At 47.6% G+C, this 25,882-nt stretch overlaps 1 protein-coding gene across 1 annotated transcript in view; it reads right to left on the bottom strand.

Moving 5' to 3' along the window:
* Positions 1-25,882, bottom strand: part of MDN1 (midasin AAA ATPase 1) — a 2,002,810-nt gene that overhangs the window by 596,266 nt on the left and 1,380,662 nt on the right. Inside the window, exons 70-71 of the mRNA XM_085611158.1 lie at positions 21,364-21,510; positions 15,420-15,529 (exon numbers count right to left, since the gene is read on the bottom strand). Coding sequence (XP_085467284.1) covers positions 15,420-15,529; positions 21,364-21,510 — 257 coding nt within the window. The remainder of the gene's footprint in view (positions 1-15,419; positions 15,530-21,363; positions 21,511-25,882) is intronic.

Here is a 25,882-nt window from a genome sequence, read left to right as displayed (position 1 = left end):
TTGCAAGCAGTAGTAATGACAATGGAGGCTGGTGGTAATTGGCCCCTGATGTAAATGGGATCTGATGGGGATGCCTTATTTTTTTTTTTTTTTTATAACTTTAGCCCTAATATGGTCTTTAAATATGAATTAATGAATGCAGACTGGATGCCTTCAGTGTGTCATGATGTATGCTTTCACACAGGGAGATATTGTGCAGCCCTATGTGTGGAGGAAAGAGTCTAGGAAAGTAGAATCTGCTTTCGTGGCTACCCCCACGTTTTGCTGGTGTCATTAGGTTTTTCTTACTAGTCTAACTGGGATCCTGCTAATCAGGACCCCAGTCTCTGTGGTTCTCCCCCAAAAGGATACCATGGTGAGTACCTAGGTACCCCCAGATTGGCTACTGGTGTACCCTTGTAAGTCCCAAGTAAATGGCACTAAAGGTACACAAGGCATAGTGTGAGAAAGTGGCTCTGTATATACTGTTCCCTAATAGGTACAGGGTGTACAGAGTCCACAGTCCCCCAGAGGCTGATAGAGGTCAAAGTTAGGTATGACCTTACTCTCAAAAGTGGTAGCTTGGTCGAGCAGTAAGGCAGTACCAGAGGACAGTGTAAAGCATTTATTGTACACACTCAGTCAGCAAATGGTTTCACACACTCAATAACTGAACTCTAGGCCAATGGTTTATATATATAAAATATATGCTTGTTTTATTTTTAGAACCACAAAGGGGGTAAAAATATACGTTCTCAGAATGAGAGGTTGAATATAAATACTTTTGTCTTAAGCAATAAATTTGTGTAAACAGTCACAGTTGGTTGCAATAAACAATCCTATTTCCTAAACATAACAATGCATTGAGCTCAATGGTAAATTCAGGTTATTTGTAATAAATTACTTTTCAGATTACTTTTGGAATTCCAGGTCTGGCTCCTAGAACCAGCCTTGGGTCAGTATTCAGAATCAAGTGATGAAAGTCGACTTAATAACTGTAATGATTTTTAAATAATATTTAGCTATTTCAAAAGTTAGCACTTAGAAAATATTTCAAAGAAAACATTCAATGGATCTCTATGGCAAGAAATTCAAATTGTAGGTAGAGTACTTTTTCGTTACTTTAGTAATCCAGGACTGGGTGCCTAGACCCAGGACTGGGGTCCTTATCTAAAACAGGTAAGTAATTTCGTTTGCAGTAGTGGTACGATTTTAAAAGAATATTTCAAATTTGCAAAAATAGACACTTCGAATAAATTTCACAGAAAAGCAGACAATGGTTTCCTATGGGAGAAAAATGAGTTCGAAGTAAGTATAGTTGTGAACACTTTTCAGGGTCAGGGCTGGGCACCAAGATCCAGCACTGGGAGCTCACCTAGGAGCAGGTGAGTAAATTCGTTTTTGTCACTTGGCTGATTTTTGGTGAATTTTTGCAGTTTTGAAAAGTTCACACTTAGAAGATTTTTGAAGAAAAAGCCAGTCAATGTTACCCTATGAGGAAAATGAAGTTAGCGGTTTAAGGGTAAGTACTCGACTGGCAGAGTTGAAATTCCGGGCATGGACTCAGGGGTCCCCCAGTGTCAGGTAGGTACAGTTGGTTCACCCTCAGCGGTTTCAGGACGGCCGGGTGCAGAGTGTGTTAGGCCCAATGTTATCCTATGAGGGATAGGGGGGCCTTGGTTGGTGGCTGCTGTCTGGCAAGCCACGCGGCTGTGGGAGCTGGGCTCCTGGTCACTTACTCAGGGGAAGTAGGTTAGTGTAGAGAGGGCACTGCCAGGGCCACTCGGGCGGCTGGGTGCAGGGTGCTTTTGAGCCTTCGGGCGCTCAATGGAAATCAATCGGAATGTTCCGGTTTGGAAAAAGGCTGCAGGCTCGGGGACGAGGAGGTTTCAGGTGCCACCACCGCTACGAGAGGTAAGTTGGGTAGTTGTAGGTTAGGTGGGTCCCCCGGGATTGGGCACAGGGGGCCGCAGGGCGCCGGGTGCAGGGGTGCCTTTTGACGTCGGGAATCTTACCCTCTGGTTGATCGCGGTTGGGGTGGCACTTGGTTCTGAGGCTGCAGGCTTCCTCCGTGATGTCGAGGGGGGTCCTTGGGTGCCGGACTCGGGGTCACAGTCGCCGTGGGGTCGTCCTCAGGGTCTTTGTCCACTCCGGCACTGGCCAGGCTTGGCTGGTGCAGAGTGTGTTGGGTCCGCGGTTCCGGGCTGCTGCCAGGGGTTAAAAATAGGTTTCTTGAGTAGAGCCTCTACTCATGGGAGTCCCAGGGGCTTAGAGCCAAAAGGTAGCCAGGTCCTCCGGGGTTGGTGAGGTTGCTGGCCACGAGAGATGCCGCGCTGGTGCAGGTTCGAGAGTCGACAGGCCGGTAGGGCTGGGGCCTAAGCAGTTGGTGTCTTCTTCTCTTTTTAGCAGCTGCAGGGCAGGTCTTTGTTCTTCTTGCTCTTCTTGTAATTTTCTATCTGGAATCTCTGGAAGGAAGGTTCAGGGGGCCCCTAAATACTAGATTTAGGGGCGTTACAGGTAGGTGAAGGCCAGGGACCAATGGGTCCTTGTCCTGGGGTGGGTACACCCCCTATCCTGCCTCTCTCCTGTGGGAGGGGGGCAGTAGCCTGATCCTGATAGGGTAGGGCCTCCCATCTTCAAGATGGCGAGAGCCCGGAGATGTGCTTCACCTCGCCTCCCCCACCTGAGGGGTGGGGTGGGCAGGCTGGCACATCCCCTGTCCTTGTATGGGGTTTCCGGCCAAGCTTCCCGCCAGAGTGGGGGGTTGCAGTGGCCTGGGGAAACTCCAACTGGCGGCATGCCTTTGAAGCTTCCCTTTGCTCATCCTGGGGGAGGAGATTTCTCACCTCACCCAGGATGTGCATTGTTGCAGGCCCGGGAGAGCAGGGGCTCTCCCACCCAGGGGTCCAGCAACGTGTCTGCTGTGTGGCAGCCTGGGCAGCCTCAGAGCAGACGTGGATTGTAGGTTAGCTGTAAGGGGGCATCTCTAAGATGCCCTCTGGGGTGCTTAGTACATTAAATCCCACACTGGCATCAGTGTGGGTTTAATGTGCTGAGAAGTTTGGTACCAAACTTCCCAGTCTTCAGTGTTGCCATTATGGTGCTGTGGAGCTCGTGTTTGACGAGCTCTCAGCACCATGTACTTGTAAATGGCAGCACTGTACTTACAGTGCCCAGGAATGGACCTGGGTACTGTAGGGGCACAGGGCTCCTGCTCCTGTGCCCATACCATAGGCATAAGGCACCCAGCCAGAGGGGTGGCTGACATATGCCTTGGCAGTGTAGGTGATGGGCATGGCACACAGATGTGTGCCATGTCGACTCTTTGTTTTGTCCTGTGCCCAGACACTCAGCCTGCAAACGCAGTGTGTGTGTGTAAGGGTACAGGGCCTCTAAGGGTGGCACAATGAGTGCTGCAGCCCTTAGAGGCCTTCCCTGGGCACAAGGCCCTGGGTACCTAGGGTATCATTTACTAGGGGCTGACATGTGGCCAGGGTTTGTCAATTGGGAGTTTTGTATTTTAGGGAAGGAACACAGGCCCTGGGCACCTGATTGGCAGGAGCCCAGGGCACAACAAGGAAAAGTGCATCAGCTATTAGGCAAAAAAAGGGGGGGGGAGGGGGGGTTACTGCAACAGAAACCCACTTTCTCACACATAGGTACACCAGGGGTCCCCCATGGGCTGAAGCATTGTTATGCCACCTCTGGGAGACCACTCAAATTGTGACTACAGGCCTGCCATTGCAGCCTGTGAAAGCTGGTGCTAGCACCACTTACAACAGAAGTAAGTTTCTTTATATCTGTGGTCACTGCACTTAAAACCTATATGTCACCCCTAAGGCAGGCATTTTAATCCTGAAGGCAGGGTGATCGGTTCTAAGCGTGAGGGTGCCCCTGCATGAGCAGGAAACCCCTACAATACTCGGAGTCCATTCTCCTGGGTTGTAAGTGCATCAGCCATTATGATACATAGATTGGCCATGCGTCATTACATGATGACTAACTCTAAACTGGCTGTAACAAACCCTGGTGTGTTTGGTATCAAATATATTGGAATCATACCCAAACACTGGAGGTATGATTCCATGCACTGTAGAGCTCCTCCGGGAAGCCCTCAGTGCTCCTGGTGCCAGTCTTCCAGACCCGGACAGCAAACTATGGCTGCTGCCGACCAGAGACACGATTCTGCCCTCCTGCTGCTGAGCCAAGCTCAAGCAGGGGAAGGAGGGGCAAAAGGTTTCCTGTCACAGGGAGGTGTGATCACCTCCCAGACAGGACTTAGTGTATTGGGCCAGGGTAGGGGGCACCTGCCAGTGCCACTAGACTTCTTTTAAGGGCACATTTGGTGCCCTCCTTGCATGCTCCTGATCTGGCGCAAACTGGACAAAGGACATAGAAGCATCCTCCCCACTGTCAAACCCCTCCTGTGGGAGGGACCCCTGAATCGTCCCAACCCTTTCCTTTGGGTATGTAAGGGCTTACCTGTGGGTGGTTCCTTAAGATTTGTTGTGGGGCAAGATTCAGATCCGAAACCACATCATCTCCAACCGTCTGAGCACTTTGGACTCCACTTTGGAAACCGAGACTGCAACTCTGGAAGGCTCATGGTCTCATCATCCTGCCAATCTTCCGCATCGTCTGTAATCCATACAGGTTCTTTTACAGGCCTCTGGGCATCCACGACACCCGAAGGAATCTCCCTTGGAGTGAAGGTATCACTCCCCTACACCTGCAGGTACCGCAACGAAGCTGACCAGTCTGCTTTTCCTGAGCTCGCACGGATTCCGAAAGGTTCAGCAACACAGGTGGTGGTTCTGCAACTCCATCAAGGCCTGCACTGCCTTCACAGCAAGTTTGAAGCCAGTATCCCTCATCGGAACCGCTGGAGCAGTACCCCTGTGCAGCGCGTCGACTTGCCGCTGCCAAGGTTAGTTGACTGTCTTCTTCAGAGATGCTCGGACTCCAAGAAGCTCCAGCCTCAAGAATCTCTTGCTACCAAGTTCTTCGTCCTCAACGCATTCTCTGCACAGTGGGCCTTCATCATTGGTGAGCTGCCGGAGGTACTCTTGCAACTCCTGTGCCTCCGGCCTGTGGGTCCTCTTGAGGGTCTTCTTTGGCTCCAGTGGGCTCTCCTGTTTGCTTGAGGCCTGCCATGACTTACCTGCTTGTGGTGAGTCCCTTGGACCTTGTTGGTCCAGACATTGTACCTTTTTCGTCTGCTATGGTTGTTGCTGTTGTCAAGGTCTGTTGGTGCTCCCACCAACCCGCTGGCTCTTGACATCCGACGTGGGACAGCTTGTGAACGGCTCCTAGTCTTCCACAGGGTCGCCTGTTCCACACAGCTGCACCGCCAACTCTCCTGCGTCTTCGGACATCTGTGGGCATTCGTCTTCCATGCCTCCTGGTCACTCCAGGGTGGCACAGACACTGTCCCCTCTACTTGCAGGTATAAGCCTCCTGTACCGCCAATCAGAGTTTGCAAATAATTATCTCCTCTGAACAGCAAAACCAATATGTAACTAAGCTGTGTGCATCAGCGCAACGGAAGACAACAAGGGGATCCGATATGCTAATAAGCTGTGCACATCAGCGCAATAGAGGAGAACTGGAACTGCTGCTGATGCTGGGAAGCGGACCTCAATCCAGATGGCTGCCACGCATGCAGCATAAAGCACGCCGTGTGTCGTACTGTAGAAACTGAAGAGAGGTCTGGTTACACAGGCCCTCATCCAAAATGGCGGGCCCAGACGTAATGCTTTGCGTGACGTGCATCATGTCACGATGTGCAGAGTCCGGCAAGGGCAGGAAAGTTATGTGGGAGGGCGATTGGCATACAATCGGCACACAAGTCCCCCCTGTTTCTTACCATTACCTGCGTGTCGGGGCTCACGCTGAAGCCCAAAACAATGAAAGAAGCCATGTAGGTCCACTCAACTTCAGGGCTTGGACTTTTTCTGCACACAAACTCCTACACGGACTCCTGTTCCCGAACCGATTTTGGGAGGACCCTTCATGCCGCCGCCTCTGCCGAGGTGGCAGCAGGCTTTGAGTTGAAGAAACTTGCAGAAGATGAGCTTTGGAATTTTGCTTGTCCGTAGATTAAACGTTGGATATACTTGCTGTGTTGAGGTCTCTTGTTGCAAGAAAAGGTGTGCAGAATTTTCGCTCATCGCCAAAATGAGGTGATGACTTCACCTTGAATCATAAGCTGCAACCCTTCAAGTAGAGGTTGGTAGCAGGCTTATTGTACAGCACATCAATTCGAGACCTCACCCAGAGTAGCTACAAACAACTGTCCCGCTTCAAACATTCTCCCACACATGCTTACATTCTAGATTACCTGAAAAAATCAAGGACCCCCTGAAAATACTAGGAGTTCCTAGGACAGGGAAACAATTCTTATTAAAATAACATTCCTAAGAAACTGAAGACCAAACTAAAATCAAGTCCTATACATTATGAATGATATTAACACAGGCTCAGTGTACTACCATGAATCAGTTAAAAACAGTTCATACAACTGTTACATTTTTTAAAAGGGAGCAGCTCTAATGCATCAATAACTTTTCAAATTGGTACCGTGCACTAAACATCAGAAAAACAGATTGTATTGCCATGATATTGCCATATGTTTTAGGTTATGTTATATGATCTTTTTCATATAGATATTTATGTGGCTTTCCCTGAAGAAGGCATGTGACATGCCAAAACGCGTGTAGAGAATATTATCTACAAAGTCTAGCCACTTGTGGTTCATACCACTCAAATAAGAATTCTGTCTTATATGTTGTTGAGCTATTTGCTCCATAATTGATTGTGACTTGATCATTTTATTACATGTGTCGTTATACTGTTTGTGAAGTTAGTGATGTGTTATCATGGATGTTTATGTCTGATTTTTAAAATTTGTATGAATAAAATGAACTGTTTTTAACTGATTCATGGTAGTACACCGAGCCTGTGTTAATATCATTCATAATGTATAGGACTTGATTTTAGTTTGGTCTTCAGTTGGCTAGGAGGAATATGCTACTTACCAGTATGCATCTGTTCTTGGCATGTAGAGCTGCAGATCCACACACTAGGATAGTAGATCGTCATCTGGTGTTGGGCTCGGATGATTGCACATTGTTGTTGTCTTGGAAGGAGTCTTTGTGGTACCGAGATAGGCGACTCCTCCCTTGGACGATAGTGCGCATGGGCATCAACTCCATCGTTAGATTGGTTTTCGCCATGATGGGAAATGGAGTTTGTAGAAGAGAGAGAGATGTCCATGTGTGATATCTAAGTAAGATAATGCTGGAACAGATACAGGTAGAGATGTCCATGTGTGATATCTAAGTAAGATAATGCTGGAACAGATACAGGTCCCGGGGAGGTGGGTGGGCGTGTGTGGATCTGCAGCTCTACATGCCAAGAACAGATGCATACTGGTAAGTAGCATATTCCGTTTGAGGCATATGAGCTGCAGATCACACACTAGGATAGACTATATTGCAGTATCTCCCCTAGCGGTGGTCACCTGTATCGGTTGCAGCAGTTTGAAATAAAGTTTTTAGGACAGCTTGGCCCACAGAAGCTTGTTGCTTTGCTTGCACGTCAACACAATAGTGTTTAGTGAAGGTGTGTGTTGTAGACCATGTGGCTGCCTTACAAATGTCTTCTAAGGGAATGTTCCCTAAGAATGCCATGGAAGCCCCTATTTTGCGTGTGGAATGCGCTCGAGGGGGAACCGTTAGTGTGCGTTTAGCTTTGTGGTAGCATATTTGGATACATTTAACTATCCACCTAGCTTTCCCAGATTTGGAAATGGGGTTACCCTTATGTGGTGGAGAGAAAGCTACAAACAATTGGTTTGCGGAATGATGTGGTTCTGTCAATGTAGTAAAGAAGGGCTCTTAACATCTAAGGTATGAAGAGCTCTTTCAGCTACCGAGTCTGGGTTTGGGAAGAACACTAGTAACTTTACTGATTGGTTAAGATGAAAAGGAGATATGACTTTTGGAAGGAATTTCAGATTTGTCCTAAGAACTACTTTGTTACGGTGTAATTGTAAGAATAGTTCTTGTATGGTTAAAGCCTGGATTTCACTTACCCTTCTGAGAGATGTGATAGCGATAAGGAAAGCTGCTTTCCATGTGAGGAACTGTAGTTCGCATTTATGCAGAGGTTCAAATGGGTGTCCCATGAGCCTAGTAAGAACAATGTTTAGATTCCACACTGGAGAGGGTGGTAATCTGGGAGGAATAAATCTTTTAAGTCCTTCCATGAAGGCTTTGATCGCAGGGGCTCTAAAGAGTGATAAGTGTTGTCGATTTTGTAAGTAAGCTGCTAATGCTGCTAGGTGGAGACGTATGGATGAGTATGCTAAACTACATCTTTGCACGTATAGTAAGTAGTAAATGATGTTCTGGATGGATGCATGCAGTGGGTGTATATTATTGTTAGTGCAGTAAATGGCAAATCTTTTCCATTTTGCAGCATAGCAAGCTCTAGTGGTAGGTCTTCTGGCTTCTTTTATAATGTTCATGCAGTCTGGTGGCAGGTTAAGGTAACCGAACTCTAGGACTTCAGGAACCAGATCGCCAGATTCAGTTGACCTGGATCTGGATGTCTGATCTCTCCATGGTTCTGGGTTATTAAGTACGGGGAGAGATGCAGTTTTTGGTGTGGAACTAGAGAGAGTTCCAGTAGTGTTGTGAACCACGGCTGGCGTGCCCATGTGGGAGCTACTAGGATCAGTTCGAGAGACTGCTGCCTGAGCTTGCATACTACTAGTGGAATGAGTGGGAGAGGCGGAAAAGCGTACGCAAATCTGCCTGACCAGTTCATCCATATCGCATTGCCCTTTGACTCAGGGTGGGGAAACCTGGCGGCGAAGGTTGGGCATTTTGCGTTTTCGTGTGTGGCGAACAGATCTATGTCTGGTTGGCCCCATTGTTTGAAAAAGGGCAGTAGGACTTGGGGATGTAGTTCCCATTCGTGGATCTGTTATGTTTGTCGACTTAACAGAGCGGTAATTTGATTGTGAACCCCTGGAAGGTGTTCTGCAAGTAGGTATATGTTCTGAGGAATGACCCATCTCCAAATGTTCTGTGCGAGCTGGGACAGCTGCAGAGAATGTGTGTCTCCTTGTTTCTGTATGTAATACATGGCTGTCATGTTGTCTGTGCGGATGAGGACAGCTTTGTTCTGTACATGTAGTTGGAATGATTTTAGAGCTAGGAATACTGCTAGCAGTTCCAGGTAATTGATATGGAGCAATTTCTGTTGAGTGGTCCATTTCCCTGAGTGGTGTGTCCGAGGAGATGAGCTCCCCATCCTGTGAGTGATGAGTCTGTTGTCAGCACTATCTGTGGAAGAGGCTCTAGGAACGGCTGCCCTTTGGACAAGTTTGGTATGTTCCACCATTGTAGAGAGCGATGTGTGCGGCTGTCCACCAACACCAGATCTGTGAGTTGTCCATGAGCCTGGTTCCACTGACGTGTTAGACATTCTTGCAAGGGACGCATTTGAAGTCTTGCATAAGGCACAATGAAGATGCAAGACGCCATCATGCCTATGATATGAATGATTACTTTTGCTGGAAAAGAGCTTGTATACTGGCTAGCTGGGCTGGGATATGCTAGGTCTGTGGAGGTGTTTATGGTGGCTCCTAGATACTGGTGTATATGAGAGGGTTGGAGATGAGACTTGGGATAGTTGATTGTGAACCCCAAGTTGTGCAAGATTTGGATGGTTTGGTGAGTGTGTAGAACACATTTGTTGAATGACTTGTCTTTTATTAGCCAGTCGTCTAGATACGGGAAGACATGAATTTGTTGTCTTCTGAGATGTGTTGCTACTACTGCAAGACATTTTGTGAATACTCTGGGTGCGGTTGTTACCCCGAATGGAAGGACTGTGAACTGGTAGTGCTGTTCGTCCACTACAAAATTATATACTTCCTGTGAGCAGGATGTATGGGAATATGGAAGTAGGCGTCCTTGAGATCTAGTGTGGCAAGGAAATCGCCTTTTTGCAGCAGTGGGAGCACTTGTTGAAGAGTGATCATATGGAAATGATCTGAGTGTATATACAGATTTAGGGGTCTGAGGTCGAGTATTGGTCTTAGAGTCCCGTCCTTTTTGGGGATTAGGAAGTAGAGTGAGTATACCCCTGTCCCTTGATGTTCTAAGGGAACTGGCTCTATTGTGTGCTTTTGGAGCAGTGAGAGAACCTCTTGTTTGAGGAGCGTAAGATGGTCTGGGGATATTGAATTCTGTTTGGGCGGTATATCTGTGTGTGGAGGGGGGGGGGGGGGGGGGGGGGGGGGGGAGTTGTAAGTTCCAGGCAGTAACCATGCTGGATAATTTGTCTTACCCACTTGTCTGTTGTGATGCAATTCCAGACAGGTAGGAACTGTGTTAGTCTGCCCCCGACTGGAGTGGGATGGTCTGGGGGGAGCGGAGGAAAGTCACTGTTTTGTGGCAGGGGAGGTACGAGTGTTGTTATTACCTCGACCTCGTCCCTTCTTGTTGTTTCCTCTGTATCCGCCTCTAAAATATCCTCTACTGGGGGATGTTTGTGTAGTGGCTTTGAATGTAGATGAGGTGTCTGCGCCCATATTTTTGGAGGCTCCTCTGTAGAAGGAGCGCCGAAAGGAGCCACGTGCTTGTGGAGACTGTAATGCTCCCATGGACTTGGCAGTCTCGGTGTCCTTTTTCATTTTTTCAAGGGCAGTGTCTACGGCTGGCCCAAATAGCTGTTCTTGGTTGAATGGCTGACTGAGTATGGTAGTTTGTACCTCTGGCTTAAAGCCTGAAATGCGTAGCCAGGCATGTCGTCTAAGGAGCACACTGGTGTTAATTCCTCTAGAGGCGGTGTCTGCGGCATCAAGTGCACACTTAATTGACGCATTTCAAATAAGCTTGCCCTCTTCGATAAGGTCATTTGCCTGGGTTTTATACTGTTCAGGCAGATGTTGTAAGAGATTCTCTAACTGGTCATAGTGTGCTCTGTCATATCGTGCTACTAGTGCTTGGGTGTTGGCAATACGCCAATGATTAGCGGCTTGTGCTGCTACTCTTTTGCCAGAAGCTTCTAGCAGTTTGGATTCTTTGTCCGGGGGTGGTGTATCTCCTGTGGTCTGGGAGTTGGCGCGTTTCCTAGAATTGGAAACGACCAAAGAATCGAAAGGCAACTGTCCTTTGATGTAAGTAGGATCTTCAGGGACCGGCCTATATTTCTTTTCTATTCTAGGGTTAAGAACCCTGCCACGGACGGGGTCTTTAAATACCTCGGGGGCGTGCTTAATTACTCCTTTGATCATAGGTAGTATTTGTACTGACTTTTGAGATTGTTCAAAAGTATCTAAGAGGAAGTCTTCCTCTGGTGCGTCGAAGTGCATTGTAACGCCGTGATAAAGTGCCGCTCTATTTAATAATTGGCCAAACCACAGGTGATCATCTGGGGGAGATGGTTTGGAGGGATATGGCTGCGGTTCTGGCATGTCTGTTGGGAGAGGGAATGCCTAATCAAGTGGTGAGATATCTGGATCCGTGAACGGGTCATTAGGATCACCCCCACCCCCTAGGTCATCATCATCATCATCTGGAGGTGGTGTATGTGGTGGAGAAGTTACAGGTAAGGGTGGTGTAGGCAGAGGAGATGGGTTAGAAGGCAGTATAGGAGAGGAAGGGGGTATAGGAGATATGCGGAGTCTTTCCTGTGTACAGGAACTGGAGCAGATGGTGTGTCCAGTTTTTGTTTTTTACATGGCACAGCCGTTACATGTCCAGTCTTTGGGTTAATATACATCTTTTTCTGCCTTGGATCGATGGGATCTGGGTGAAAAAGTTCTTGTTCCACGGGAGCAGTTTTCGGTGCCGATTTGTTCGGTTCCAAGCGAGGTTTTGGTTGATCCGTGTAGGTTTTGGCTTTAGGAGGTGTATCAGAGTCCTTAGCCGTTTGTTTTGGTGCCGATGATGGTTTCGGAGCCGAAGCTGGATCTTTTGGCTTGGGAATGTTCGACGCTGGCTTATCTATGGGCCTTGGCGTTTTCGGGGCCAAAGGCGTCGAAACTGATTTCGGTGCCGAGTGTTCTTTTGTCTTCGGAGCCGAAGGTGCCGGTGGGACAATGACATGCGGTTTGCTCGGTCCCGAGCTACCGGATGGCTTGTGTTTCTTCGGAGCCGAGCCTGGAGGCGGGGCTTCTGAAGGATGTTTTCATTCTCGACTGAGGCCAACAGGCGAAGTCTTGACCACTGCCTTTGGTTTTGGAGGGGTTGGGGCAGGGGCAGTAGCAGTAGTACTCACACGTTGCCCAGGAGTGATGGGGTCATCTGAGTCATCTGCTTCGGAGATGATTTCGAGATCCTCGGAATCTTCTTCTGGGACATCGGGGCCTTCATCAAAGATGTCCTCTGGTTCCGGAGCTGGTCTCTGTGCCATGATGAGTCTTCGAGCCCTTCGATCTCGAATGGTCTTTTTGGATCGAAAGGATGCACAGGCTGGACAGCTGGATTTGTCGTGTTCAGGTGATAGGCACAGGTTGCAGACCTTGTGATGGTCACTGTGTGGAAATTTTGCTCCACACTGGGGGCATTTTTTGAAAGGCGTCCTTTCCATGAGCCGCAGGCCTTACGACGTGGATAAGCCCAGCGGCCCGCGTCGACGTCCGGAATCGAGCTGATGAAATCGATGTCGAAGATGAAGGTGATTCGATGGTTTTTGTGGAAATGTTGCGCTTCGAGAAGCTTGGAATTGAGATTTCCAACCGGAGCGGAAAAGTTGCATCCGAACCCAATGGCGGAAAAAAACAATCTAACGATGGAGTGGATTCCCATGCGCACTATCGTCTACGGGAGGAGTCACCTACCTCGTGACCACAAAGACTTCTTCCAAGACAACAACAACGTGCAAGCGTCCGAGCCCAACACCAGATGGCGATCTACTATCCCAGTGTGTGATCTGAAGCTCATATGCCTCAAACATGTTATTTCAGTAAGAATACAAAATCACCATAAGGGTTGTCTGGATTAGTGCAGGGTGCTACAATTAAACAAGTGAGTACCATATATTAAGCCAGCCTCTACAGTCTGAAAAAGAAAATTCTCTTCTTTGGGCTCTTAATGTAGATGCACGCCGTGAAATGCAGCAGCTCTGCCTACGAGTTCCAGACATGAAGTGGAATCATGAGGATGGTATGGAAAGGTGGGATATAAATCGGGGTCTGTGTCCCCTGAAGGGTCGATATCATAGATATCCCAGGGGTCAGGGTATGGTGGTGTTCCCTCAACAAACCCAACTGTGCCATCCTGTGGAAACCCCTGAGGTGAAATATCTAGTGTGTCTTTTATGGAGTGTGGTGGAGAAGGTGAAGCCGGAGGTGGTGGAGGAGGAGGAGCACGAGGCAGAGGGCTGGTGGCTTGGTCTGCCATTGTACGGTGTTTTTGCAGCACCATTAAGTCCAAAGCCCATTTTTGGTAGTGGAGGTATCGGAGCCGAAGCTGTAGTGAGAATATGGCTGGTGTTAGGCTGGATGTGAATGAGTGTTTGCTTAGTATCCAGCGGTTATAGGGGACTATGAAGAAAGGGCTCCATTTGTTTGCCTGTATTAGCCTTGGAATTTTTCGGATCAGACCCAAATTTGGCTTCGGCACCGAAGTACTCCTTGGTGTAGAAGTGGAGGATGTCGACATATAACTCGGCACCGAAGTGCTGGATGTTGAAGGCTTCGTCTTTGGTTGTTGTTTCGGCACTGAGGCAGAGGGTGGGCAGTCGAACAAGTTGCTTGGTGTCGGCAAAGGCTAGAAGACAGTAGTGGACCCAGGGCCTCCATTTGGTATTGCAGAGGTGCAGAGTGTTTTTTAGAATGTTCAACACGGCGGTGAGGGACACGGGGTACCATACTCCCTGACTGCTGAGCCGCTGTAACGTCCTCCATGTACAGGTCGACCTGCAGATCGGAGCTAGAACTAATCCCAACGGGTACTGCTTCCTCCTCAGCAGACGGCTGAGGGTGTTTTTCCCGTACTTCAGATTCTTCATAACTGAAGATGTCTGGCGTGTCACTTACCCTCCTCCGCAACATTTTGAGCCAACGTGCTTGATGGTCTTGCAGAGTTTTCTTCAAGCAGAAGTAGTGGCAGAAGTCGCAATCCGCTTCACTGTGTTTGGGGGACAAACACAGATTACAGACCTGGTGTTGATCTGTTCAGAGATAATTTGCGTCAGGTTCATCACCCGCAAGGCATTCTTGGAGACTGGTGAAAAAACACAGAACGGCGAGGCAACTTGAGCCGATAAATGACGTGGATATAAATGGAGGCAAAGAATGGAATACGTGATCGAGAACAATACCGGTGAGGGGAATAGTGCTTTATAGACTGAAATGAGCACTGTGATGGGGTCGAACTGAAGCACCCAACCGCGGAAATAAAAAAGAGTCAATGCCCATTATCACCAAGCGGAGGAGTCATTCAAGCTCATGTTACAAACGCCTTCTTCGAAGAAAAACAACCTGCACACATCTGGACTCCACACTAGATGGCAGAAGTACACAAAGTATGTGTATCTACAGCCACACATGCCTCAAACACCACTTTTTTTTTTTACTTACCTGAGAATGGGGAGATGGAAAAGCCTTATGACTTTGAGCATGTCTGGTCTAGTTTGTTGTGATAGTCTATGTAGAGGCTAGCTTCTTGCTCTCCATTACCCGTTGGGTACCTCAGGTACAAGTTGCCACAGGGCATGGAATTGTGTTTAGAGCTGAAGCATCAAAAGCAGACATTGTGCAGGTAAGTAACTGACATTACCTTGTGCAGACCAGTATAAACCCTGTCATTTTACCTGTTGACAACCTGACATCCTGAGAAATGTTTTTTGAAGAAAAGAAATACAATAATAAAACTCGGAACCAGTTTGAGTGAAGCTTTAAAACCCAGACCCTCATTGGAAGTTGCATAAAAAGATAAACTCAGTTAAGTGTGAATAGGAAGTGATATATATATATATATATATATATATATATATATATATATATGATGTGAACAAGGGCGCCGAAGCCCGAAACGTGTCATCTGTCGACTGCTGCTAGGTTCTAAATAAACATCTTGCCTGAAAAAAGAAGTGGTTCGTATCTCTTTCTTCGCTGCCGAGGCTTTGGTAGAGGTGGAAGGAGTGCTATTTGTGATATATATATATATGTATATATATATATACATACATATACATACATATACACACACACACACACACACACACACATATATATGGTTATGTTAATAGGTGGGATGGAGGCTGATGGTGCCACCAGCCAGCGTGCAGGAGCTACTAAGAAGAGTTTCTGGAAATAGTCTGGCACCAGGGGTGAGTCGCACAATGAGGAATTTGGGATAGAAGTGTCCATCATATATAAGTGAAATGGCATCTACATTTAGAACAACTCTTCTTACCTTAAGTTCTTTTTCTAGTGGCTGGCGCAGAAGAGAAATTCTTGTCCGGATGGAATCTGAAAACTGTACATAATAATTATACAGATTCCACAGAACACTGCAGAGTGAATCTAAAAGGCAAAAGAAAGTAAACAGTTATTAGTACTACACACAATTACCCCATTAATTTTGCAATTTCTAGGAGCAATCATATATACAGCCATCAGTGAATTTTTAGAATTCTACATACATTAGAGGGCACAACATAGCAATTCTAGATCTGCAGAATGGAGCACTGCATTTCTTTATGCCTCTTATGCTTCAGTGCCCCACAATTTTAAAAGTTTAAGACTTTGGACCATCCTATGTAGTACTAAAAAATGCAGACTAATACAATTCTTCAAGCTACATACGTTTCAAAAGAGCCTAGTGTTTCTTAAGCAGAGCTTTTGACATTGGGTGTATTAAACCTGAACGATGGTCTTATGCTATACATACTCAAATCAAAGATTGTTGCTTTTATTGCACCCGTCTCAACTGACCAGTAATATACATACACACAAAATATTCTTTAATACTAAAGGGTAGAAAAACGTACTCATTTGGCAGAATTCAGAAAGTGTGTGTGTGTGTGTCAATATGCTACAAGTAGAGCATGGATTTATCCCAAAGGCAGCACTATACTATAGAGTTTCAAAGGCAGAGATACAATTGGGGAGAAGCTAGGCAGGTGGGTGAAGGGAGGAGAAATCTGAACTGAGACAGGAGATGAACTATTTACTGCGTCATGATGTAGTGTTCTTTAAAGTCAAAACCTGCATAACCTTGCCTCAATAACATAATTTAAATCTCAGTTTTAACTAATCCAGAGAAAAAAAACTGGACATTCCTCCACAAACTGCTGGTCCAGTCTCAGTTATGTCAACCGGTGTGCCTCACTCAAACAATTAATTTTGAAAAACAGTGCCTGATAAGGTTGGAAATAATTGCTGGACATTGGTATTCGTGAATTGACTATGGACTGAAAGTTGTGAATGCTAAAAAATATATAACTTGTCTTTAACCACTATTTAATTTCTCTCTTTGTCTGAGGATTAGTTACTGAAAAACAAGAAGAGATTTACATAAGGTAAAATAAAGTAAGGAAGGAATCAGGCAAAGAGATTACAAAGAAATGCTTACTCAGCCAGAGCACTAATCCTATATTCAGTATCCAGTCATCAGTGTTAGAGAAAACAAGTGGGTTATCCAAGTTGGTTTTCATTATAATGTCAACTTTCTGAAGAGCACAAAGTCCCATTTGTTCTTGTAAAGTGGCCATTCACCATCTCAGGTAAGCAATCCACGAGTATGGTGTGGCAACAGAAGACATATTTCAAAAGGAAATACCTGCTGGAAGAAAATTCCCCCACATGGATTGCTAAAGCTGGGATAACTTGTCCTAGTAATGTTTATGGATTACTTAATGTGTTCTTCCACTAGGCTCATCATTCTAAATTCATCTGAGGTGCTCCATGTCACTTTTGGATTTGCTACGTTGGGATGTTAGGGGCCAACTCAAACTATACTCACTTTTTGAGCAAATGTGTCCACTTCCCACTCAACGTGGTCATTCTTGTAGTAGAGCATGTTTACACTGCAGGGTCAATGGCCTTGTTATCTTGCGGGGAGATGGCCTACTGTCTTTGTCTGTGTGAAAGTCCATTTAGTCCACATAGTTAGTTTTCCTTGCCAGTCACACACAAAATGCAGTAATACAACTGTGCTGGTCAACCCATCTTGACTTTTTAGTAATCTGAAAAGGTTTAGGTGTCCTTTTCCACTGAGAGGTTACAGAGATAATAGCGCTGGCTTCCCGACTCTGATATGATGTGCTTAACACGTACTGATGAGTCACAGGACATATCAGGCCTACTTGAATGCATCAAATCTGTCTTTTTACAAAACTCAGGGGCAAGGCATGAGTGAACAAGATGGGAGCGAATGTGCATCGTCCACTGAAGATGAGAGGTTACAAGGACAACTGATAATCAGAGAACATGGAGGATGTAATATGAAAACTCTGGCTCCAATATAAAGGCATTCCAAAAGGTTTGGGCTATAAATCATGCAGTGATATTAGCCTACTTGTATTTGCAATGCAAGTCTAAGAAAATTCTCTACTGATACAGATTGAGGGTCATCTTGAAAAACAAAAACTTCCCAAATGTGTGGACAAACCTGGGTATTTAGTTGTGTGAAGAGTGGTATGCAATGATTGCATTAAAAATGAAAATATGTATACAATGTAGCAAGATTACTGTAAGAAATAAATGCACTAAAAAGGATTATACACGTTTCAGTTATAAGATATGGTTTATTACCAGTATAAACTGCTAGGCATCAGAGGCGGCGTTCAACCACCCTGGCATTTAGAGATCGCGCCAGGTAATGTGCCACCAGGAAAACACCCTAGTGTTCAGCCACTTCCATAGGTGTAGTGTCTCCTGACACAAGGGTCACGTCCCCATCCCACCCTTCTTGTTACAGTACCATATGGCAGTGCTGTTGCCCGTGAGCATCTGCACTAGCCTCCCTTTGAGGGATGGCAGGAAGGCTTTCACCCCTAAGTGGATGGCCTGCAACTCCAGGACGCTTATATGGAGCTCAGCCTCTACCACAGACCAGATGCCTCTGAACCGCACCTGTCCAGAAGTGATGCATCGGTCAGCACTGTTAGCTTTGTTTGGGGTAAGACGAGGGGTCTGCCGCTGACCCAATTGAGGCCCAGCAGCTACCACTGCATTTTGTTTGCATTCTCGTCTGAAATCTGGACATAGTCGGAGAGGTTCTGTGCCCACTGGGACTTCAGATCCCATTTTTGGGCCCATGTATGCCACCTGGCATGCTTGACCAGCAGGATGCAGTAGGTCAAAAGTACCAGCACCCTCAGAATCATCCTCATTGAGGTCCAGGACAGTGGCTGAAACACCAGGATTATATCCTGAATGTCCTGGACTTTCTGCTCCGAAGTGAAGGCATGAAACTGCTCCACATCCAGAATGACACCGATGAAACAGAGCATCTTTGAAGGAGTCAGATTGGACTGTGGCACATTGATAGTGAGTCAGAAGAATGTCAAGAGGTTCTTCCTAGTCTGGAGGTGGAGAATGACTGCATGGGGCAGGCCCATCCTTAGCAGCCTGTTATTGCGATATTGGAGGGGTATAGCCCGACCTCCATAGATGTGCTGCAACCACCGTCATCACTTTTGTGAACAACTAAATAGCACTGGTGAGACCAAAAGGGAGCACAGAGAACTAAAAAGACTCCTGCCGCACCATGACCCACATATAGCGCCTGTGGGTCTGCAGGACAGTGATGTGAAAAATAGCGTCCTGCAAATTAAATATCACCATGCAGTCGCCAGGGCCAAGGACAGACCAGTGAGTATCTGGTCCTTTTTCAGAAAGGTCTGGAGAGGGCAAAAGTCTAAAATAAGACAAAGGCCTCCGTCATCTTGGTACAAGAGGGGCTTGATTGATCTTCCATCAGTCGCTGTGAGGGTGAGGGAAGGCTGGGTGAGATGAAACGGAAGGGCATAACCTAGCTGGACAACTTGTAGGGCCTGAAGTGATGGCTTGCTAACCTAGGAGAAAATGTCAGATCCTGCCCCTAAAAAGGTGGCTTGTATGCCTTGAAGGACACACTAATGAGGTTTTGCAGCTGTGGTAGGGGACTGGGCTGCACACTGTCCTGGTTGTCTGTATTGTCTGTGGGTGCCACAAACTCAACCACAAAATGTCTGCAGAGTCTGCTGGGCAGGTTGCATGGGTGGGTGCTTGCGTTAATGAAAGCCCCAACCATAGCCATGGAGGGGCAGAAATGCTGGTGGAACTCACGCGCCAGAGTAGACAGGCCAATGGAGCATGCTGTGGCCCAGCTTTCTCTAAAAAGCTTGAGACAAGATACTGTCTTCTTGCGAAAGAGGCGAGAACCATCGGAGGGCATGTCCATTAGGGAAGACTGGACGTCTCCACGGATGCCGATGGACTTCATACAATCGTGTCTTCTAAGTGTGATACTGGAGCAGATTGTCTGACCAAGGTAATCCATAACATCCAACTCAGAATGAATTGCTAATTTTGCTGCTAGGAGACCGTCCTGTAAGACTAGTGTAAGGGTGGTGTGCAAGCCATCTGGTACCTGACCTGAGCAACGGGAATCCAAAAAGTGTGATTATAGCAGGCCAGTAGGCAGCTGACCTTGATGGATCACCAGGCGAGCCTGGTTGAGGGGAACATGCACTTCCCAAGGTCTTAAAAAAACTGGGCTTCTCTATCTAGTGTGGTAGTAGGAAAGGCATTGGGGTTCACCTTGCTTGTGAATGCCTGCACCACCAAGCTTTCTTGGATAGGATGTTGCGTTTAAAAGGCCAGATTGTCCGGGACAGGGCAGTGATTTTTGTTTATAAGGGGTCCAGAACATGGCTTCAGCCTTGTCTTAAGAAGGGAGTCTGTGAGAACCTCATTGCAGAGTTATTATTAATTTGTCCGGTTGGATGACTGGAATGAGAACACTGGCTTTCACCTTCATAGTGGGCAACTAGGGTTCAAGAATCTTAGCTGCCCTCTGCAACACTACTGTGAAGGAGGCACTTTCTTTGGTAGCTGGCACCATGTGTGGCAGGAGAAGTATCTAGGCCTCTTGCAACTTATTGTACCAGTTATCGTAAAGGGTTGAGCACATTTAATAATATTAATAGTGAAGCTTGTAAAGAGCACGGCTACCTCAAACTGAGGTGTCCTGGCGAACATTTCTCCCCTTTATCATAGTGATAGTTATCTGTGCCAAAAAAAGATTGTAGATATATGGGCCGTTCCCTGAGGCAATGGCAATGTAACAGAATCTGATGAGTTGCTGGAAAGCTGTTGGGTCTGGCGCGGGTTATCGTGCCAAGACAGATGTCAGCACCAAAGCCACTGCAGGCACTTGCCAGATGTAGATGTTTCAGCAGGAGCAGACGGCAGACCTTTCGGCAGCCTTCCATGTGTATGTCTCATGATTACCTGGAGGCAAACCAGACTGATCCAGCAGCGTACTGAAGAGATCCCACACAGCTTTGCAAAGCTTGAGGATTTGCTGTGCCATTGCTGAAAGACCCAGAAAGTAAGGTTGCTCTGCGGCAAGTCTGAATCGCTCCAAAGGAGACAGAGTTCGGTAGTGAGACAAAGAAGCATGTTTACGTTTGCACACCTCAGGAGTTTGAGAATGGCAAAAAGGGACAAAGTCCCACTTGGATTTCTTGTACTTTTTTTTACTTACTTGAGGACTTGAAAGTCTGTGGCAGAAATGAGAGCTTCCCTTTGATAGGTCACTGCAGGGAATTTCCCGGTACTTTGGATGAATAGCGTTGCCTTGCGGTCCCGAATGGCCTTCAGATTCATCAAGGCACAGGCGCTATAGGTCTTTGAGTGGTGTTCCGACTCCAAACACCAAAGACAAATCTGATAGAGATCTGTTATAGACATTTGCTAGTGACAGTTTGTACTATGTTTGAAACCAGTGGTTTTTGAGGAATGACATTTCCCTTATACACTGGTAGTGTTTGGTAAAATATTGTAGGAACAGACTTGTGAAGAGACAAGGGGTAGCTTAGGATCCATGTCTGGTGGCGAGGAAAGAAAGGAACCTATGTCAATGCGAATAGCTGTCACTTCTTTGTGACTCTGCAAGTCACTTCCGGAGTGGAAAGATATTGGAGCAGAGCCGCATGCAGCCACTAACCGGCACTGTAATGCTAAACATTTTCCGGATCCAGCCCAACACCAGGGAAATATTCAAAATGTGAGGAACCTGCTGTCAAAAGTATCTATAAGAAATGGACAATTAAGAGAAGTGTGTGTGTGTGTGTGTGTGTGTGGGTGAATTCAATCCAGCAGGGTACACATTCATAAAATGCTCTCCTGAAGGAAAAATCACTTACCTTTCCCTTCAAACTGAGGCATCAGCAACACATGACAATGAAAGACTAGAAGCATCTGAAGGCGGGTGTTGAATTCTCCAAGTGTAGCACCCTCAATAAATGCCTTTAGCGTGTTGACCACTGAGGGCAATGTCAACTTCTCAGCTTCTGTTAAACATCAAAACAGAAAACTACAATCAAAAGTGCCTTAGACATCAAATAAAATTACGACGAAATTGATAAAACGCTGAGAATACAAGACTGGATAGGGTTTGCAGTTAAAATATGATCAACTGTGGCAACAGGCTGCCACAGACCTACCCGATTCTATCTAGGCATAACTCGAGGATGCTCTGGGATCACTGCCAAAGAAAATGTGATCAACCAAACCCTATAAAAACTTCATTTGTTAACCCTTCTAGTCTGCTTGGAATTCAAGATTCAAAGCATAATCTTCAAGACCATGCACACGAAAAAAGAACTTCTGATTTCCAGCAGGAAAAGTCTCCATCTTGGGCTGACTGCACTACAAAGAGCATTCTCATCCCAATACTAGACATCAAGAAAAAAAAAAAGGAAAAAACGATTCAAGCAGCCTTCCTTACATATGCATCAAGACTGTGTAACATGTTCCCACTGAAAATAAAACTGGCTGCAATCCCTTCAGCAATGCACATAACACTTGTCGCTCCCCAACTACTTTTTAGCCCCTACAACTTTCATTCGCGCAAGACTTAACACCCAGGACTTGTGTAGGCTGCAGCTGCAATGAATGCCCTCTGTAGATAGGCATAACAGAACTTGCATATCACCTTGCTCTGAATGGCACTCTGTTCCCCCCTAAGTGCCATGTCTATACCATATAACTGCTTCTATTAAAAGTAATTATGATAATTTAAATAATTGTAAGAGAACACCAGTCTGTCTGGGGCACAATTTTTACCACTAGTAACTTGTAAGTAGGGAAGACTGCCAAATTGGGGTCAACTAGTCACATCTGGAGAGCTCAAATGAGATGAAGCAGAAACTTAAGGGGGATTAACAAGCATTTCTGATGTACTTTCTGAATTCAAACTAACAGTTAAATATGCACAGATAAGAGGTAGCAGGGGTAATGCAGTTTTTGGCAATAAACAAAACTAATATGGTCACTTCTAAAGATGTGCAGAGGCACAAAAGAACAAGTTACTTACCTTCGGTAACGATGTATCTGTAAGAAACATTAGTTAGTTAGATTCCTCACCTTAGAATATCCCCAGGCGTCAGACTGGATCCGGAAGATTTTTCGTCAGCAATACCCCTTGCGCGTCGCTAGGCGTCGTCTGCGGCTCCGCGTCCGTCGTCGGCGTCGTGCGCCGGAATGACGTCGGAGTACTTAGACGCCGCCCTCGCGCGCTGATGTCAGTTCTTGTACATAGCTTTCCGCGCCAGGAACGCAGAGCCATGCAAGAGACCGACACTGGTGCCAAAAAATCTAGGGCCCTGAAAGGGATAGCCTTAACCCTAGATGTCAGTTCGCAGAACGGGGAGGATGGGTGGGTCGGTGAGGAATCTAACTAACTAATGTTTCTTACAGATACATCGTTACCGAAGGTAAGTAACTTGTTCATCTGAAAGAAACACGTTAGTTAGATTCCTCACCTTAGAATAGATACCCAAGCAATACCAACCCTGGTGGTGGGTCTGCGAACCAAGATCACACCAGAAAGTCCTGGAGGACAGAACGGCCAAAGAAGCCATCCCTCCGGACTTGGCTGTCTAGGCAATAATGCCTGGCAAACGTGTGCAGCGAAGCCCACGTCGCCGCCTGACAGATGTCCTGCAAAGGGACTCCCCGTCCCAAAGCAGTAGTAGCCGCCGTGGCCCGAGTAGAATGGGCTCGCAGCCCAACAGGAGGGTCCTTTTTTGCCAAGGAATAACAGATTTTATACACAAAACGACCCACCGGGAGATGGTCTGTTTGTGCACAGCTTTTCCCTTCTTTGCACCCACGTAGCCAACGAAAAGCTGGTCGTCCACTCGGAACTGTTTTGTGCGGTCCAAATAAAAGGAGAGCGCACGTTTTGGGTCCAGACGGTGGAGCCGCTCTTCCTCTTTGGAAGGATGCGGAGGCGGAAAGAAGGTGGGCAAGGTGAAAGATTGCCCAAGATGAAAGGGGGTCACCACTTTCGGTAGAAAGGAAGGACAAGACCGAAGGACAACCTTGTCCGGATGAACAGATAGAAAAGGAGGCTTGGACGATAGAGCCTGGAGCTCACTCACCCTTCTAGCCGAGGTGATGGCTACCAGGAAAGCAGTCTTAAGCGTCAGCAGACGAAGAGGACAATTATGAAGAGGCTCAAAGGGAGCACACATTAGAAATGTGAGAACAAGATTCAAGTCCCACTGAGGCATTACGAAAGGAACAGGAGGAAACGTGTGAGTAATGCCTTTAAGAAAGCGTGACACTACAGGGGACTTGAAAAGAGAGGGCTGATCAGGAAGCCGTAAGAAAGCAGAGAGGGCAGCAAGATAACCTTTCAAGGTGCCCAGAGCAGAGCCCTGCCGGGCCAAAGAAAGAAGAAAGAGGAGAACCTCAGAAAGAGGGGCGGAAAGGGGATCCACAGCCTTTGCTGTGCACCATGCCACAAATTTGTTCCACCGGCAGGTGTATACCGTCTTTGTGGAGGGACGCCTGGCTGCCAGAATGACATCACAGACTTCAGGAGGCAAGTCAAATGGCATCAACTGCCGCCGCTCAATCTCCACGCATGGAGGTGGAGCCTGGACAGGTTCGGGTGGAGGACCGTCCCCTGCTGCTGCGACAGAAGATCCTCCCGAAGGGGCAGACGTATCTGAGGATCGGTCAACATACTGAGTAGCTCAGGATACCAGTACCTTCGTACCCAATCCGGAGCCACCAAGATGACTTGGGCCCGGTCGCGCCTGATCTTCTTCAGCCCTCTGGGCAGAAGTGGTATAGGCGGAAAGGCGTACAACAGACCGCAACTCCACTCGTGACGAAAAGCGTCGCCGAGCGAGTGCCGCCTTGGAAATTCCAACGCGCAGAACTGCTGACATTGCGCGTTCTCGGCGGTGGCGAATAGATCTAACCAAGGCTCTCCCCACTGCTGAAAGAGACCTTGCGCCACTTCGGAGTTCAGACGCCATTCGTGATCCATCATGCACCGGCGGCTGAGTTAGTCTGCTCTGGCGTTCAGAGAGCCCGCCAGATGTTGAACCACCAGGGTGATGCCCTGGTGTTCCAGCCATGTCCAGAGGCGCAGAGCCTCCTGACAAAGGGTTCACGACCCCACCCCGCCCTGTTTGTTGCAATACCACATGGCGGTGGTGTTGTCCGTGAACACCTGCACAACACTTCCCCGGACAGAGGGAAGGAAGGCTTTCAGTGCAAGTCGGATCGCTCTCAGCTCCAACAAGTTGATGTGGAGGCGAGACTCCGCCGGAGACCAGAGGCCTCTGATCTCCGCCTCTCCCATATGGCCACCCCATCCCCGGAGGGACGCATCCGTCACTACGACATGCTCCAGTAGGGGTAGGGAGAGGCTCTTGCCCGTGACCAATCGCGGTCCGTGAGCCACCACTGCAACTGCTGTGCTGTGCCCTCCGAGATCAAGACATGGTCGGACAGGATGCCGTGATGCTGGGCCCACTGAAACTTCAGGTCCCACTGCAGAGCCTGCATGCGCCACCTGGCGTGATGCACTAGTAGGATGCAGGAGGCCATCAGCCCCAGAAGCCGCAACACTAGCCTGACCGAGACCCAGGATAGAGGCCGAAAGATGGGAATCCGGGCCTGTATATCCCGGCCCCACTGTTCCGGTGGATTAACCCAGAACTGCGCCGAATCGAGAACCGCTCCGATGAAGAGGAGCTTCTGAGAGGGGCTCAGGTGTGACTTCGGCACCTTGATGGAAAACCCTTGCAAATGCAGGAGATCCGCCGTAGTCTGGAGGTGGGAGACGACTGTCTGGGGCGAGCCTGCCTTCAACAACCAGTCGTCGAGATAGGGGAAGACTGGAACCCCTGATCTGCGCAGATGAGCTGCGACCACCGCCATCACTTTCGTGAACACCCGATGGGCACTGGCAAGGCCGAAGGGGAGCACGGTGAACTGAAAGTGCTCCTGACCCACCGTGAACCGCAGGTAACGCCGGTGGGCCGGCAGGACGGGGATATGGAAATATGCGTCCTGCAAGTCCAACGCTACCATCCAGTCTCCAGGGTCTAGGGCAGCTAGAACCTGAGCCAAAGTCAACATTTTGAACCCTTCCTTCCTGAGGAAGGCATTGACGTTCCTGAGGTCCAAGATAGGGCGTAGGCCTCCTTTGCCCTTCTCGGGAACCAGAAAGTAGTGGGAATAACAACCACGACCCACTTCTGGGCTCGGAACGCGCTCAACGGCCTCCTTGGCCAAGAGGGCCGAAACTTCCTCTTGTAGAAGATTCAAATGATCCCCCGAGATACGGTGGTGCTGCGGTGGCATGGCTGGAGGGGTCGTCTCGAAGGGGAGGGAGTAGCCCCTTCGGACGATTTGCAG

This window comes from Triturus cristatus, chromosome 6 (genome assembly GCF_964204655.1).
Source record: "Triturus cristatus chromosome 6, aTriCri1.1, whole genome shotgun sequence".
NCBI lineage: Eukaryota > Metazoa > Chordata > Amphibia > Caudata > Salamandridae > Triturus > Triturus cristatus.
The sequence above is the reverse complement of the archived record's forward strand: the minus strand, read 5'-3'. Positions and strand labels throughout refer to the sequence as shown.